The 18,355-nt window shown below is 34.9% G+C and overlaps 1 protein-coding gene across 2 annotated transcripts in view; it reads right to left on the reverse strand.

Annotated features, from left to right (window-relative positions):
• Positions 1-5,006: 5,006 nt before the first annotated feature.
• The window catches only part of ABHD17B (abhydrolase domain containing 17B, depalmitoylase), a 43,689-nt gene continuing 30,340 nt past the window's right edge, over positions 5,007-18,355 (reverse strand). For both annotated transcript variants that reach the window (XM_052645081.1, XM_052645080.1), the window contains exons 2-4: positions 11,875-12,344; positions 8,072-8,251; positions 5,007-5,493 (exon numbers count right to left, since the gene is read on the reverse strand). In XM_052645081.1, coding sequence (XP_052501041.1) covers positions 5,274-5,493; positions 8,072-8,251; positions 11,875-12,341 — 867 coding nt within the window. In that variant the 5' untranslated portion in view covers positions 12,342-12,344 and the 3' untranslated portion in view covers positions 5,007-5,273. The remainder of the gene's footprint in view (positions 5,494-8,071; positions 8,252-11,874; positions 12,345-18,355) is intronic.

Here is an 18,355-nt window from a genome sequence, read left to right on the forward strand (position 1 = left end):
ACAAAGCTCCAAAAATTTTTCAACGTATTTGTTGAAAAAATCTGCATATTAAGCGGAGCTGTGCAATTCAAACCCATGTTATTTCAAGGGTCAACTGTGTAACAATGCATTGTTGGGTTTGCTTTATAAATATATAACTAAAATACTTTATAGACTTGGTAGAAAGTTTCAGATATTATGGAATTTGTTACACTCCCTGACTTCCCCCCACCCCCACAAAACCAAACCAAACCGTCAACATCAGGCATTACCCAAATATGAGGACTATATTTGCCTTTCTGAGAGCCAGGCTAAAAACATTTGAGAGTTACTCTCATTGTTCTATACTGGGATCCTAGGATTTCTTAAAAAGAATCAGTTTTTCCCAGTGAAAATAAAAACCATTAAAAAAAATCATAAAAGATAGCATACCAACATAAAAGATAACTTTCTAAGAAAAGGAAAATACTCACCCATAATCCTATTGCCACAACATAATTACTTTTCATTTTATTTATTCCCTTCTGATTTATTTCATAGGCATTTACATTTTATTGAGTATAACCATTTATATATTTTTTACAGTTGATATTACAGTAGCTACTACAGTAAGTATAAACATCATTTTTGATAGCACTACATGTATTCAGGGATATATATATATTTTATTTTCTCATGTCTCTCTCCCACTTGCCCATTCTATCTTCTATCAGTGAACTTAGAAAAACTGGAACACAAGATTTTCAGACTCAAATCAGCTAGGAAAAAAATATCAAAATCTCAAACTTTAGAAGTTAAAAGTTTTGATTGATAGTTTCAAATCCATGATACTTTGCAGGTAACCTGGAAAAGAGCAGTATATTTAAAATTTTTGACTCAGATGCCCTTATACACATAAACCTATTTGCTACCTTTATTACTTCAATTAATATACTGTGTTAAGCTATAACTTGGGGGAAAAAAGTTTAACTATTAAAATTTCTGTCTAGAAGCTAGACATTGTATTGCATTATAATTGTATTATGCAAGTTCAGTACATGGTGGCCTGTTACAAGAGGAAATAAAAAGAGAAAAATAATTTCAGGACCATCTGGCTTCTAATGTAAGAACCAGTTTAACAGACTTTAGCTTACTCTTGTTATTTCCTGCTCCTCCCTTTCTGTCCCCGCATCAACTAATGTCAAGTGGGTCATTTCCAGGATAGAGGTATTTGCTTCCTTCCCTTGCATTACTCATTCATTTAATTCAGTCAGAGGCATGACCATTTATAGATGTGGTAGAGATCTCTCTATTCTGCAAATTATAACTCAGTTTCAGCTGTCATATGCATAGTTCCTTTTTTGATTACTGAACACTTGGGATATACATTGGTAAAATGTGATATGCTATCATGGTATTGAACATATTGCCTGTTTTAAACTGAAGCAACAAATTTAAAGCCTGTTCCGTCACCAATCAGCAGTAACTGCTTTGATGCTTTTTTTTCCCCAACATTAACTGCCTATTCTTGGCATGCTATATAATTTGTAGTAAATGTGCTGCTGAAGGAAGTATTTGTTCATGTGACTACAGTTAAATTGTTAAATCTTCACCAGGTTTTAACACAACCAAATAGCTGTATTGAACCTTGTAAAATGAATTAGTATTACTTACTTTAAAGACAGAAATCATTAGAGGAATGTTCAAGGTATAACCTACCAATTTACTATTCAATGAATTAACTAGCTGAAAGAGAAATGTAGGAGCCTCTTTAAAAATGCTTATGATTAATGCTAGAGAACAAGTAAGTTTATATCCTATTACAGTTCAAGAGGACCATTGGCACAGTAGTACAGATAAACTGGGTGAAGAGAAGATAATGATAGTACAACTCCTGACAATTATATTGTAGACCTTGCAAAGTAACTTCTCATGTTTGGGCTTTCTCACCTGTAAAATGAAGGGATTAGGCTTTATGATGCTTAAAAGTTTTCCAGATTTAAGAGTTTATCTGGCTTCCCATAATACGTATTCTTGAAGTTTTTGCCATTATGTCTACTTGCACCTAAGAACATCCTATTTACATGACAAACGTTGTCAGTTTACAGCTTAAAAATTTTTTTCATTTATCAAGTTTCCTTAAAGCGAGCAACACCTATGTATTTATAGAAATCACCAAGAAAAAAACTACTGTGGAATATATTCTTAGGTGGAATGTAGGCCTGGTGAGAAGTGTGAAGATGATATACCAATTTAACTTCTGATTCTTTTCTGTACTTGTAAGATACTGTAGGAGTTATGTACACTGCTGACCATTTTCCCAGAACCCAAGACTACTATCCAAACTGTACAATGTAGATATGCACAAAAGCCACATATCAAAATATGTTATTTGGTGCTCCTGTTGTCAAGGAAGGTTAAAAATTGATGAGTCATTACACATGAGTGGGGCTAAGAGGTTTTCACATTTCATTAGGAATGTAAGGGATCAATCTGTGCCACCTTTTCATTTCTAGTAGTAAGCTATGGTCCAGTGACTTTCCAAGGTCACGGATCTATTAATGTCATTTGAGAAGAGCGCACAGATGTGATTGCCAATTCTACATCATACTGTCCTTCTTCTAGATGTCAGAGCAGGAGATGCTCTGATTAGGCAGAACTCTAAATGAAATATAATATCTTAAAGACACTTTACAGATGGGCCATCTAGCTCAATTTCTCATTTAAATCTGAAATTTCTTCTGTAGCCTTGTGTCAGATGTCATTCAGCTTCTGTGCCAAAGGTTAAGATGCTCACTTATCCTTCAGAGGTGTTCCCTTTCCTTAATGGACAAAGAACCATAAATTCTTTCTTACACTGAGCTCTAATCTGCTGTTTCACAACTTTCACCTAGTTTTACGGAGTCAAAAAGGATAAATTGCACATGCCTATCAAATATTTGAAGATAGCTATCATTCCTTAGTCATGTAATTCTTTAATTATTCTTTGGGTTTTGATTTATGAGACCCTTCCCAACTTGTTAAAACACCCCAGGATTTGCTCTAATTTGTGAATCTCCTTTCACTGCATCCTGAAATTAGTATTGCAGATGTGGTTTAACAAGCATTTTGTACATGAGATTATTTCTCCACGATCAATTTTTCATTACCATGAGCTTACTTAAGGTTGTAATCAACTGGCTCACGTTATTTCTTGCAAGCTACAAACTCCAGGTATTTTTCCTCCATAAGCTCTTGACAAGTAGAGTTTCATATTTCTATCAGTGGCTTTCTGTTTCCAGAATAATCATACCATGTGTAATTGTGCCCCTAACTAGCCTGCCAGCCTCATCCTTATGACATCCTTTCCCCTTGACCTCTGACCAGTCTTCTTAATTTCAAACACACCATATCCTTGTCTAGGCTTCCACATACTGTTCCCCTCAGCCAGGAATGTTTCTTTGGGCCACCCAGGTCTAGTCTTTTCTTAAGTTATCCTTCAAAGCTCAGTTCAGATACCACTTCTTTGTGGGACTCCTCAACTTCTCCCTCCCCATGTTCCCTCTCAAGAATGCCTTTTGCCTATTTTAATACCCTATAAATCTGTTCAGTCTTACACAAACAGTAATAATACTCATGCAATAAAGTGTCTGTCTCCTCAGTTATACTGTGAAGTCTGAGGACAAGGTTGATGTCTATCTTTATTTGGCATAGGGTTTTGAATGATTTAAACATTCAGTAAGTACCTGGTGAATGAATCAGTAAATACTGAAGTAGTATGATCAATATTTTGATTTTCCCAGGTGATAATATATATAAAAACCCACTTAGCCAAACTCTGGGGTATGTTGTACAAATAAGGAACTATATAGGCTTCAAGACAATTATGAGAAGGAAAAAGTCTCTTTAAAAGAAAGAAATAATAATAAAATTTAGAAAACTATAGATCTATATACTACAAAGATGAATGGCATTTTTTTCCAGTCCTTATTTTAAGTAGGAAGTGAGGAGCATGGAAGAAGGAAAACAAGCACAGCTGAGTGGCATATTTTTGTTTTACTATTAATTCGACACATCTGAACCAAAGCATTCACAATACTTGATATACTTTGAAGAGAATCATATACTATAGTCTTAGACATAACCACAGAACAAGCAGAACAATTAAAACTACATAAGGCCTTAAAATATATCCACAGTGTGTATATTCATTCATTTACAAATCAGACTACATACCATTAATTTTAATTTTTCTTTCATTGTTTTATTCAAGCAGGATTCATTCAAGGAAAGGCAACTTAGTTTTTGTGTGTGAACTTTATTTTTTTACGACATTGGTTAATATAAAAGTTATGAATTAAATGTTTTATCTCCTGTATCCAGGAGTAAATCCATGAAATTCTCAGAAAGTAATCCAAAACAAGTCTTATTCTTAAAAATAGTCAGAGTGAAAAGAGATTGAATAGCCAGTCTATGTGTGGTCTTAAGGAACATCCAATGGACTTTCAGGTTTTCTAATAATGATAGTACTGCATTTCTACGGGATTAGTCAAAATTTAAAACATTGTGTACAAAATCATTCTTGAAGCTCTAAATGCCTTTTAAATTACTAAACTGAAAATTTTAAGTAGTTGCCTCACAGTACCAAACTTAAAAATCAAAACTAGTTCAAATTCAGTTCTATCATGACTTCTCATTTAAAGGTAACTAGTTGGTAAATTAACAGATGGCATAAAAATTAAGACTTACATCTTTTTTTTTTTTTAGGAGAAAATGTATGATAACCAGGGAATACAGAAAATTCAATGTATTTTACAATAAAATAACCTTTTAAATCTCTATCCCTGTACAACAGGGTTTAGGTCACCTTTAGTGAACTTGCATGTTTTCATATAGTTTATTATGAGTACTTGAACTGTTTTAGATATACAGCTTTTTATTCAAAGAATATTACATTTGTATACCAGGATAAGATTTAGTACATTGAGATGTTTTAAAAATATTTATAAATTTGTTTCTGATATGCAAAAGCATTTGGCAATACTTTTATAGCATCTGATTTTATAGAATTAAAATTTCATACAGTACTCATCTTGATGTTTAAAAAAAAATTCACAGAAAAAATATAAATTACACAGCCTGACTGCATGATACTGTTATTTCCAGTTTCTAGCTTGGTAGTTAAAACCTTCATTAAGTCTGTTAACAAATCATTACCTGTACATTTATGAAGGCAACTGACATGATTTGCAAACAAAACCTTCAGGTTTTATGCTATTTACCAGAGTGCAGTTCAGCAAGAAAAGAAAACCCAATATGCAAATTTACAGAATATTTTACAAATTTACCAGTTCCTGTGACACAAACTGTTTCAATCTTTCAAGGTATTGTCCATAAAGTTCCACATCATTGTGACCTGCCCCTTCAACCCACAAAGGCTCCACAGGTCTTTGGCATCGCTCAAACAATGCAAGACCATGTGAAAAGTCTATGACTTCATCTTCAGTCCCATGAATTATTAATACTGGAGAGGTTATCTTAGAGATTTTGTCAATGCTGTAGGAAAAGAGAAGGGGGAAGAAGTCAACAAATTAAGTATGAAAAGGAACCATAAAACAGATTTTCTTGTGTTATATTAGATAATTCAAACATCAGAACCACCTGTGAATCAATTCAGAAGGGATAGATACCTTTTAGATTACAAATAAGATTCAAAAGTCATCTTTACATTACTCCCTACTTTAAGATTATCTGAAGATATTAATTTCATGCACTTCTGTTTGAGAGAATCACTCAATTATTACAGCCACCTTAGTTTACTTTTCTACAGATATTTCTTCTTTTTGGCTGTCCCATGGCATGTGGGATCTTAGTTCCAGTGCAATGGGAAGTGCAGAGTCTTAACAGTGGACTGCCAGCGCAGTCTCTCCTTTCTACAATGTTGATATTTAGAATAGAAACTTAGGTTGCAAGGAGAGGAGGAAATCAAGGGCTATTTCAGCTATGTGCTAACTTAATACCTCTCTGCATTCATATTTTTTTCTCCCTCCTAATCTCTTACTAAAATGATGGCAAAATATATTTTTTAGGATATTTAGTCACAAAAATAGAAATATAATAAAACATAACATTTTGGAACAGGAAAGCAGATGAGTATGTAAGAAAATAGATTAAAAGTATAGGAGAAAACACAATTTTAAGAGGATAGAAGGGTACAGTGAAGAACCAGCCCAATTTGTACCAGGGAATACACCAGAAGGAACTGACATGGGGATGAAGGCAGGTGATTCAAATCTACAGAATTTGTTCAAAGTCTCTTTAAGAAGTAGTTAGCCACCCCTGCCCCCAGCTCTCTTCTTTCCCCTTGCTTTTGCAGCTGGGTAACTGCCTTGTACCTAGTGGACTAGGGGATTACCAGACACAGTTTAAGGCAGAGATATCAAATAACAAGTAAACATATACATGCTGGCATCCAGGCCTTCATTCTTAAGGCATAGATGTAGGAAGAGTCTTCTTTGGAGACTATATATTTGCCTTAAGAAGAAAGATAAATAAATACTGATGAGCAGCATGGGAATCCCCAACTAATTGGCTTGACCAGATCACTGGATAGTGAAACTCAGTCAACAAGTCTTAATCACCCACTTCAGGTCAGCTCTTTAATTCCTTACTTTTCCATATGAGCACACAACCAAGAATTATCAGACATCAGAGGAGAATACTTTAAATGTAATACAAGGATCAAAATAAACAATAAGAAAGGGCAACTTGGAAGAGACAAACAATACAAAGAAACCTTACAATAACAATTCTTTAAAAATTTCCTGAGAGAGAGAGAGAGGCATCAAGGCATTTAGGTATTATAAGCATAAAATGAGGATAGAGTCTTGAAGAAAATCGTCAATGAAATAATTCAAGGCAGCATTTGGTAAGGAAAAAATGCTTGGGTATATTACTTGCTGCCAACTATTCCATAATAGAGGAATTAAACAAAAAAGGAAATGTATGATGTTTTTCAAACAGTTTACTGTTAGTGCTTCTGTGGTGTAGCTAACATGAAAGAGGGTGTCAGACAGACATATAACTTGGCAGCAGTTTACCCCAAATGTCTCCCTATCATTCCAACCATTCAGCTACACAGTATAACACACATACCCTCCAATCTACCGTTTTCTAAAATCAAAACAAATCCCTGATAAATTTAAAAACCAAAAAACCCCATAGCTTGCTCTGGTGATAGGATCATACGCTCCCATAAGCTTCCCTACCAAAGTAACCCCCCCTTAGGCTAATGAAGAAAAAATGGTTTTGAAATGACCCTTGCTGTTCTTATAAAGAACTGAGTGATGTTTTGGCCTTTGCCCCAAATATCATTCACAAAAAACCTTGGTATTGCTGCCCATTTGAGAAAGAAAGAAAGACTGAAATTTGCCAGGCTCTCACTTCTTGCCTTTTCCCTTTTTTGGGAAAAATAGGCCATCAATTTTTTTGAAATGATGAAGAGGAGCTAGCAGGAACTATCACTCTATGTTGAGAGACATGAAGAAATGTAGTCCTCCTTTTAAATCTAACACTTATGTTTGCAGACTTATGGGGCAATAATTATTCTGGTTCATTTAAGACAACATTTTTACAATTCATTTCTTTTGTAAAACATGTCACTCATCAGACATCATTCACTATTTTTATGCACACGGATCTCCTTTTCCCTCTACTTGTTCCTCTCCTTCAGTGTTATGCACCTCACTGGACGGCACTATCATCCATTAGCAACTCAACTCAGAAATCTGGGAATTATAGTCAAAGTCTTTTGTTTATATACAGTCTAACATTTATTCTATCAATTTTCCTTCTCAAATTCATTCTCTTGTCTCCAATGCTAGTGCCACTGTCTGGGGACTAAGGCTCACAGCACTTTTCATCTAGGTTACTACTGCGCAAACATTTCAGCCTGCTGACTGGTGTCCTGCCACCACCCTCTCCACAGATTAATTATTTCACAATTTCTATAATATATGTAAAATATTAATAGGACTTCAAGGCTGAGAGAACTGTATCATGAACACCTTGAATGATGGAAAAAAATTCCTTCCAACGTTTCTTTGAATTAAACTACTGGAATATTAATACTTACTTTGGGAATGCATCAAAACAGTAGGTCTTCTTGGTATCAGGAAAAGCAACTCGCATTCCTGAGGTCAAAGGAGAATGAAGAATAACAGCAGCACTCTCATACCGAGCAGCAAGATCCACAGACGGTACTGTCCCTATACTTTGGCCATATATAATCACATTTTCAGGGCGAATGCCATATCTACAAGTACAGAAGTTAAAAAAAAAAAAGAGTTGTAGAGTCAGACTGGTATGAAATGTTCAGTCACTAGTAAGTACTTAGTCTTGTAAAAGAATGACTTAAAATGAGACAATGTCAACAAATTTATATTTAAAATGTAAGTTTCTTAGTCACCACTACCATATCTAATGCAATAATAAAATCTATATTCATTTATTTCATCAGTTTCCATTCCATCTTTTGAAAAAATAGTAGCTGAGGTCTCTTAGAATGTTAATCTTAAAGGATGAATTTATTAAATCATTTATGCAATTCAGTGTAGCTTATTATTAAATATATTTGGAACATACTATGTCACTAATATTTTAATGGAGATTCAGTTTTTATATTCCGTTCAATGTAACAGAGGTTCTTCATTTCTCTAGGTATTAAAAGTGGCTCTTTTTATTTTCTGAAGTTGGTCACAGTGATGAAAATGCAATGCAACAGTAGGGAATGAATAAAATATATGTATTATAGCCTAGCGCAAACTACTTATTTTCTTGAGATTTGCATTTATTCACCCATAGAAATGGACTAATGTGGAAAAGATTAAGAGATGAATGAGAATTTCAAATGCCACATGGTTTGGTGACTTATGAATAGACTTCATGACAAAATCTCAAGACTACTACCTTAATTCCTTTAAAAATGCTTCAGTAATACTGGGTATACAGCATGTTTCTACGATATAATTGTCCTAACTATAAACTACCGGCAGTATAAGTGAGGTACTATGGGAGCTTATGAATGTGCGATTAAGGGCTAGAGTCAGTCACATCAAACATGCTGCCTTTCCACTTTAGTGGTCTGACAACAGTCACTTCTGGATGCTGACAGTTATTTGCACAACAGTTTTTAGTGTTGTCAAAAGGTAACAGAATCTGAATATTTCCCGGGAAAAAGTAAGATAAACCCTTGTGCTTCCTATAGTTCTTGCTGGGGGCACAAGACTCTTCGAACTATCTAGGTGGTGACATACCTCCTCCCAGGTTCTTCAAATCGGTTCTACACAAGAACTTGGACCCTGGCCCAGAGACTGGGTTCGAGTTACTCCAGACTGACTCTAAATGTAACAAAACTAAGAAAAGGTTTTTTTTTGTTTGTTTGTTTGCAACAGACTTAGCTTCATAGGAATGAAGGAATTAGGAAAATGAACATTTGGTGGCAATGACGGGTTTTAGGCTAAAGCTAGCAATGGCAAGGCTCCAAAGTAGCAGAAGCAGCTGCCAATTTAGCATCAGAGGACTTGAGGCAGTAACAGAATTTCAGAATAGTACATGTTTGAAAGGACTTTAGAGACCATCTAATCTAGGTCAGCTGCTTACTAAGCAGATGTTCAAAGTCAGAGTAAGTTAATGACAGACCTATAATTAGGCTCAGGTATACTGACTCCAGGTCCAGTGCTTTTTCGATTATAGCACACAGATAAGGAGCTCAGAGACTGTGGGGGAAAGGCCACAGAATGAGTATTAGTCCCTATTTTCTGTTGATCCATCAGAAGTTCAGTAACGTGGGTTATAAATATTCAATTACTCTTAAAAGGAAGTTACTCAAATAATAATTAAGTTCATTAATTATTTTTTCCCTTCCTGTTACTTAAACCCTAACTTTTTACTTTAATCCAGTAAAGGAAATGAAAGGCATGCATTCTAATTACACATATTTTATTCGATGATAGAATTCAAGAACTGGAAAGAATCTTGGAGATGATTTAACTCAACCTCTTCATTAAGCAAAGAAACAGAAAAGTTAAAGTTTTCAAGACTTCCTATACTTACTAAGTCTTCTAACCATATTTAGGGTTCAACGTAAGAAAAATTACAAGTCTGAAATTCTATGGTAAACAAGTATGTGAGATAATTTATCTATTCTGCTCCTGCTCTTCAATCATAATGGTCAAGTGTATAAAAGATTAACCAAGACAAGAAATCATTTTAGAACATTTCTTTTAGATTGATATCAGAGAAAACTTAAAAAAGAAAAATAATAAAGCTGACCACTTACAAGAGGGGATTCTTTTACATAAACATAGAAAGAACACCTAACCGGATACTAATGTTTTACTTCAATAAATATATATTTTTGTCTTACTTGGCAGTAGTAAGGAAGGCTTTCTGCTTTTAGCACCTTAAAACACTATACTAATTCACTGAAGTTGATTATAGCATGTGAATTATATTGCAATAAATCTGTTACTTAAAAAAATTAAATTTTCCTGACAGGTATTATACTATATTCAACTGGCTGACTCTTATAGGAGGCACTCATTTTTGTTTGTATACCTGAGGGGATTGATATCAGTGTAACTGAAGCATATTTTGCTGTCATTTACGGTAGTTCTGAAGTTTATAAATATTTACCCTTCTATGCCTGCCTCCCTCCCACCCTGAAGCTACTTAATTACTACTTACTATCTCTTTTTTTCTTACTTGTTAGAAATATGTTCTCATATCATTTCAATTGACTTAATCTCATTTATACAGGACTCTGCTATGAGACCATAATTCTATTATACATCTTGGGGGAGGGGGATAAATGTTTCTAAAGACATTTTCTAAAAAGATTATACCTACTAATAAAATTGAGGAAGTTCTTCCCAGCCAACTGAAACCATTAATATTAATATTTAAAGATTAAATTAGGAATGGGAAGTTTTCTCTATGTACTCTAAAATACTCTGGAATTCAGGCAGCTTATTAATGTATAATGAGGAATAATTTGTACTAAAGTATTATTTCTGTTTAGTGTACATTAACTGTCTGATGACAAAATACATGTAAGTATACAAAACTGCAATATTTTTCAAGAAAAAATTGTAAGTATCTTGGTGACTAGAAGATGATTAATGTAATTTCTGCTGCTGCTGCTGCTAAGTCACTTCAGTCGTGTCTGACTCTGTGTGACCCCATAGATGGCAGCCCACCAGGCTCCCCCATCCCTGGGATTCTCCAGGCAAGAACACTGGAGTGGGTTGCCATTTCCTTCTCCAATGCATGAAAGTGAAAAGTGAAAGGGAAGTCGCTCAGTCATGTCCGACCTTCAGCGACCCCATGGACTGCAGCCTACCAGTCTCCTCCATCCATGGGATTTGCCAGGCAAGAGTACTGGAGTGGGGTGCCACTGCCTTCTCCAATGTAATTTCTATTTATTTTTAATTATATAAAATAATGCAAATCCTGCTTAGGATCTGAACAAAAGCAATCTAGCCTCTTATTCTGTTAATGACAGATCAAGTGAATGATTATTTAAATCACTGTTTTTTCTCTCTTGAAATTCTGTAACTTTGAATAAACATTTTAATACCACAATCCAGTAAGTTTCTTTTTTCTCTAATAAGTTTCTAAAGCCAAACATTTTTTCACTGGCTTAAATAAATTTTTAAGAATCTCTGTCTCACACACACACATACACACATAATTTGTCAAACTCTTTTATGCTATTATACAAAATTTAAAATTATAATCTAAAACTGTAACTATTTATAGATTTATACTGGTAAATATAATCTCTACTTAGTACTTCAAGGTGTATTACAAAAACATGTTATTCTTACACAAGACAATTTCAGCGTGTGGAAAACAATTTCCAATCACTAAATTTACCTTGTCCTAAGAGCAAGCCAAGCAGCTTCTATGTCTGCATAGAGGTTCTTCTCTGTTGGTTTCCCAGAACTTGCACCATATCCAGAATAATCATATGAGAATATATTACAATTAATCCGTGATCCCAGTCCTATGTAAAAGCTGCTCATCTGACCAAGATCAACAGCATTTCCATGTGAAAAGAGTAAAGTATATTTGGCATTGGGTGAGCAACGCACAAACATGCAGGCAATTCTGTTGCCTTTACTGGTTCTAGTCATGAAACACTCAATGGCATCTTTTTCTCTAGAAGAATATTGCCAGTCTGCTCGTTCTGATAGGTGTAAAGTCCAACGGCTTCCACTTTCATCACACATCAGTGTATAAGTTGGATCAGGTGGCAAAAATGCTAACTTTGAAGCAATTTTCCCCGGACAAGGTGGACAGCAGAAGAGGCAACATAGCTCACTAAACGAAAGATTATTCATCTTCTGAAAAAGAAAACAGTCAATGTTTTAATCACTGAATGTGCATTCTGCATTTACATATAATAAAAGTTAAAACAAAGATACCAACCAATAAATTCTACTAGTGGTCAGTGTCTACTACTGTTATATGAAGTATCCTTGCCCCAATAGATTTTTGGCATCTTTGTATCCTGAGGTGAGGCAAATATTCCTGAGCAGAAAACAGATTCAAATACTATATGACACATTTCAAATAGTAGTGGTATCTTGTAATACTTAACCAAAATATGAAAAATGATACTCTTACCAGAGAAGAGAGGTATAAATTTGCTATTTCTCCAAAAAAAAACAACAAAGGAGTTATGAAATATCTTTAGTTTGTAATTTCAGTGAAAATTCTCAGAATCTCAAGAGAAGTTAGCGATTTAACATAATAAATATGTAATAATAGCACTGATGAAGCACTTACTGTCTATCAGGCACTGTGCTAAGTGTACTATGCCTTTTAGCATGTTTAATCCTCTAAGCAACCCTCTTTGGTAGTCTGAGAAAGAAATCTGCACAAGGTGAATCAGCTGCAGAGCCAAGATTTTACACCAGGCTCAGGCATCATCCTACATCACTAGGTTATACTGCCTCAAAGGCTCTGAACACTACTTGACTCAGAAGTCTATTATTTTAGCCATAGTGCCAGTGGCCTAAATAACCTATAAGACATTAAAATCAATATATGTTATGTATGTAATTATTGCCCCAATCAAGAAGGCATTATTATGGAAAAGAAGGTAAAATCTGCTCAAGGAAAACTTTCAAATGGTTAGCCAGAAATAAGTGGAATGTTTGAAGTCAGAGTTGGGGGTAGCACTTATTAACCATTTAACCTTGAGCAAATTATTTACCTTTTTGACCCTTATTGTCTTCATTAAGTAAATGCCTACAATGAACAGACTGGTTGTGCAGAACAAATACAATGATATTGTTAAAGCATTTAACATGGTAATAACGGCTATAGTAAAGACTCAGAAATGGTCCACTTTCTCCTGTGCCTTTTTTATCAATATTTAAAAAGTATCTACAGTTCATATGAACTCAGGAACATAAATAAAGTACTACTTGTTTGCCCTACCAGCATTTCCTTCTAATTATCCTTTCTTAAATTCTTATCTCTTTTTAGTGGCAGACCATTACTTAGTTCCAGGAAGAAGGCATTCAAAACAAACACCTTCCAGAGTAACCAGAGGTCTCTCTGGTCTGGTCTAATGTCATCTAATTTTCTCTAAAAAAATCTAAATAAAGGATAGGAAAAAAAGTACTTCATTATACCAAATAAATAAATAAATAAATAAATAAATCACTCAGAAGAGTGACTAAAGAAAGGAATCTCTGTTTCATTAATTACTGATTCAAAATCTCATTTATATTGCTTAATACAAATGTGTTAATTTCCATGTATAAATTAATTAGAAAGAAGCAGCAGAAATAGCAAAGAAGCAAGCAAGGGTAGGAGTGATATGAAATCCTTTAAAAGATGAGTAAAGGAAAGGCAGAAAGGGAAGCATTTTACTTGCATATCTATCTTTATTCCCTTTCAGCCTTCAAAATGAATACAACCTGAGTAAGTTAATGTCTAACTGTGGTTGGAAAAAGAGTCAGATAGAACAGAAATGACAACTAGCTGTCATCTATGATGATAATTCTAATTGGTTCCATGAAGGGTTGTACTGAGAAGGATTCTGAGGGGATACCCAGAGTTTGCCAGACAAAGAATGTGCGATAAATTAGTGATGTTTACTGCAGAATTTCAGAGAAGGAAATGGCACCCCGCTCCAGTACTCTTGCCTGGCAAATCCCATGGACAGAGGAGCCTGGTGGGCTGCCGTCTATGGGGTCACACAGAGTCGGACACGACTGAGCGACTTCACTTTCACTTTTTACTTTCATGCATTGGAGAAGGAAATGGCAACCCACTCCAGTGTTCTTGCCTGGAGAATCCCAGGGATGGGAGAGCCTGGTGGGCTGCCATCTATGGGGTCGCACAGAGGCGGACATGACTGAAGCGACTCAGAAGCAGCAGCAGCAGCAGCAGCAGCACTGCAGAATTTGGTTACAAATCTATTATCCTGGCCAGGTGAATAAAAGATCTGGCAGGGATGGTAGAGAAAGAAGTTCAAAGGGTCGGTGACAAACAAAGAAGATGATCTGGAAAAAGATGAGGCAGAAGGTACAATGTATCAGTGCCATCTGCTTAATACTCTGCCTATGGTTATTTCTCACTTCCAATTACCTTACATGCCACCAACTGCTCACTTTGAACAGCCTATTAAAAGCTTATTGATTATACTATGTTCCTGTAATTTACTTCTTGAACATGAAGACTTTTATATACTATAGTAATTCTGAAGTAAATCTGGCTGAGTGAACATACACAATGCTGCAGAGATGCTTCTGAAGATAAACACCAAAGAAAAGATGAAAACGAGAAAAATCTGCTGTGACACGGTCAAGTCTAATGAAAGAACCTAATTTTCTTAATGGTGGCAGAAGAAATTAATCCCACCTCCACTGCCTTGAATCCACATCACTAGTATCCACTTAATAACAAAACCTTGGAAATTATTGCTTTCCTAATAACAGCTCTGCTAAGGGCAGTAACACAGACTTGCTTAAAAGTTATTCTCTCCTTTCCTATAAATGTTAAATTTTTCCACAACAGAAAATATAAATAAAACAAACCTAAGTTTTACTATGATCAGAGCTGAGCAAACTACTGAGGGAGAATATCTTATTCTTGATAAGTCACTGAAATATCTTGTTAAATTTAGATAATTTAAACCCAATTTTTTAATATAACTCACCCGAATACAAACATGTCATTTACCAGTTATTTCTTGGCAACAAAATAATCACAGGTGGAAAACAACAGTTATGACCAAACAAAAATAGGGATTTAAAATAAGTTATAATAAACTTATTTACACAGAGAGAGAGAGAAGAGAAAACTTAAAGATGAAGCATAAAAAAATGCCAGAAAGAAAAATCCAACTGGAATCTCTGCAATAGAAAAATCATAGCAGTACCTGAGCACTTCCTAATCCTAAAGTGTCAGGCACTGTACTAATCCTTTTCACATATTAATTCACTTAATTCTTTCAATAATCCTCTTACATAAAGACTACCCTTGTACCTGTTTTCCAATTGAGGAAAGAGAGGCACAGAGTAGTTATAAACCTGCCAGGGGTGACTCAGCTAGCAAATGGTAGAACTACTAAGTGGCAGAATGACTCTGGAACCTGAATTCATAACCATAGTTTTATGGAAAGAATATTCAGACAAGACTTATCAAGAGAAAAAGATGAGCAAAATCTAAAATGCTAAATGAAAAAGAAGACAGACTTATAGACAAGCTTTAAAAGTTAAAAATATCGTGAATAAGTTAAATAACTGGTGAAATATATGAATTTCTTGAGTAACAGAACAGCAACAACAAAAATACCCAATAAAAAAATGAACAAGATCTGAAAAGACATTTTCCCAAAGATGATATCCAAATGGTGAATAAACACATCAAAGGATGCTCAACATCAATACTCATTAGTGAAATGCAGTTCAAAGCCACAACATACCAGTTCAATCCCACTAGGATGGCAATTAAAAAAAGAAAAGGTTGACAACGATATTGAGAAATTGGACCCTTCATAACACTGTTGATGACTAAGCAATTCTAATCCTAGGTACACACCCAAGAGACATGAAAACATATGGCTACACAAAAACTTGTAAATGAACATTCACAGTGGCATAACTCATAATAGCTAAAGAGGCAGAAACCATCCAAATGGTCATCGTCTCAATAAACAAAATGTGGGATATCCACATGATGAAATACTGAATAAAAATAGGAGCCAAGTATTGATGCATTCTACAAAGTGGATGGATCTTGAAAGAAACCAGTCACAAATGATCATTTTATGATTCTATGAAATAGCTAGAATAGGCAAATCTATAGAAATAGAAAGAGATTATTAGTTTTCAAGCACTGTGGAGCATGGAAACTTGGGGAACAAAGGCTATAGAGTATATATGGGGTTTCTTTTTAATGAAAACACTCTCTATTTGACTTGGGTGGCGGTTGCATAGCTTCAATAATAGTAACCTTTAAAAAATGTATTAAAAAAAAACAAAAAACTAGTTGTATCCTTACCTCTCAGTACATAGAACACAAACTCCAAATGGATTATAAACCTAAAAGTCAAAACTAATACAACTCAGAAAAAAAAAAAAAAATCCATAAAAGAGAAAACACTAGCAAATTTAGCTTCAACCAAATAAAGAATTTCTATTCAGTAAAAAAATGCTTTGGGAAATATGATTTCTTCATCTAAAACCATCCAGTCAAAGGGTTAATATCTAAAATAAGACTTCTACATAAACAAGAAAATAACAAAAAACTCAAAAGAGGAAATGGACAAAACATATGAATAGGCAGAAAGATACACAGGTTAACAAATATATGAAGAAAGGTCACTCTGTACTTCTAGTGCCATGCAAAGTATCTGACACGTAATGAAGTCTCTAACATAATTTTTTAGATGAATGAGTTAATAAATTATTAGTAAAGTGAAGTGAAAGTTGCTCAGTCCTGTCTGAATCTTTGTGACCCCATGGACTATACAATCCATGGAATTCTCCAGGCCAGAATACTAGAGTGGGTAGCCTTTCCCTTCCTCAGGGGATCTTCCCAACCCAGGGATCAAACCGAGGTCTCCAGCATTGCAGGCAGATTCTTTGCCAGCTGAGCCACAAGGGAAGCCCAAGAATACTGCAGTGGGTAGCGTATCCCTTCTCCAGTGGGTCTTCCTGACCCAGGAATCAAACCGGGGGTCTCCTGGATTGCAGGTGGATTCTTTACCAACTGAACTATCAGGGAAGCAATAAGTTTAGTAAGATTAACTCAATTCTCCTTACCACAGAAGTTCCCACAAAAGGAAAAAAGTTTACAAATCAGCATGTTAAGAAAGAAAGCCACCATATTTTGTGACAATTACTTAGGTGTTCTGTACGGTGGCAGCCTAGAAGCAACCAAATAAAAATGTATGAATCTGAATGAGGCAGGAAAGGTATTGCTAGTTACTAAAATCGTTCAGTGCATTATAAAGCACAGAATATAACAGTCTCCCAGGGAGAAGGAAATCTTGCCCCTTTGGCAATCAATTCACAAAATGAAAGGTCAGCTCAATGTTAAACAGATGGCCCATTGTGAAAATTAAGGTTTTCCTTTTGGCAGGCGACTCAGTTACTTTACTCTTATAGCAGAAGGAAGTTCCTAAAATTGAATGAAATAATAATTTAAGAACCTGCTTCTCCTGGTAACTTTTTCCTGCTCAATGACAATGGAAAAAAGATGAACACCTGAGTCCTTTCTCAGCAAAACAGGAAGACTAGTGCTAAAGATCGTCCTTAAATAAAATGACACACTATAATCTCCTTCCTTTCTTCTGACACAAGAAATTACTGAAATGACTTGCGGCAATTCCTGATGTAATAACATGTACTGAAAAAAAAAATCTTACTTTGATCTCTTTTGTAATAGTTTCTTGGTAATGCAGATTGTCTCATATCACTACTATGTACAAAGGATAATTGATTCTTTTAGGGTTCAAGAGTTTGTTGTAATGAACTGAACTAGAAATTAAAGACTTATGTTTTTTCAAACTGCCAGAAGAAACCCAAAAAAGTAAAAATTAAGTTGGAATTATAGCAGAGCCTACCTAACACCAGAGATGTATAAACAAGATAGATGTTTGAACATTAGGAGCAAGAGGTAGCAAAGATCAGAATGAGGTCAGAAGTGATGGCACAGAATATACTCAACTATGAAAAAGAAAGGAAAAAAAAATTAAGGTTAGTTCTGTGCAAGGAGGTCATGACCCCAGCACAGCCCAACTGACTAATGCAAAGGAAATTACCATTAATACTACTATACAGAGGGGGTTAATCACATTCAGCTCAGTACCCTAGGGGTGTGTCAAAGCCAG

Source organism: Budorcas taxicolor, chromosome 8 (genome assembly GCF_023091745.1).
Source record: "Budorcas taxicolor isolate Tak-1 chromosome 8, Takin1.1, whole genome shotgun sequence".
Lineage (NCBI taxonomy): Eukaryota > Metazoa > Chordata > Mammalia > Artiodactyla > Bovidae > Budorcas > Budorcas taxicolor.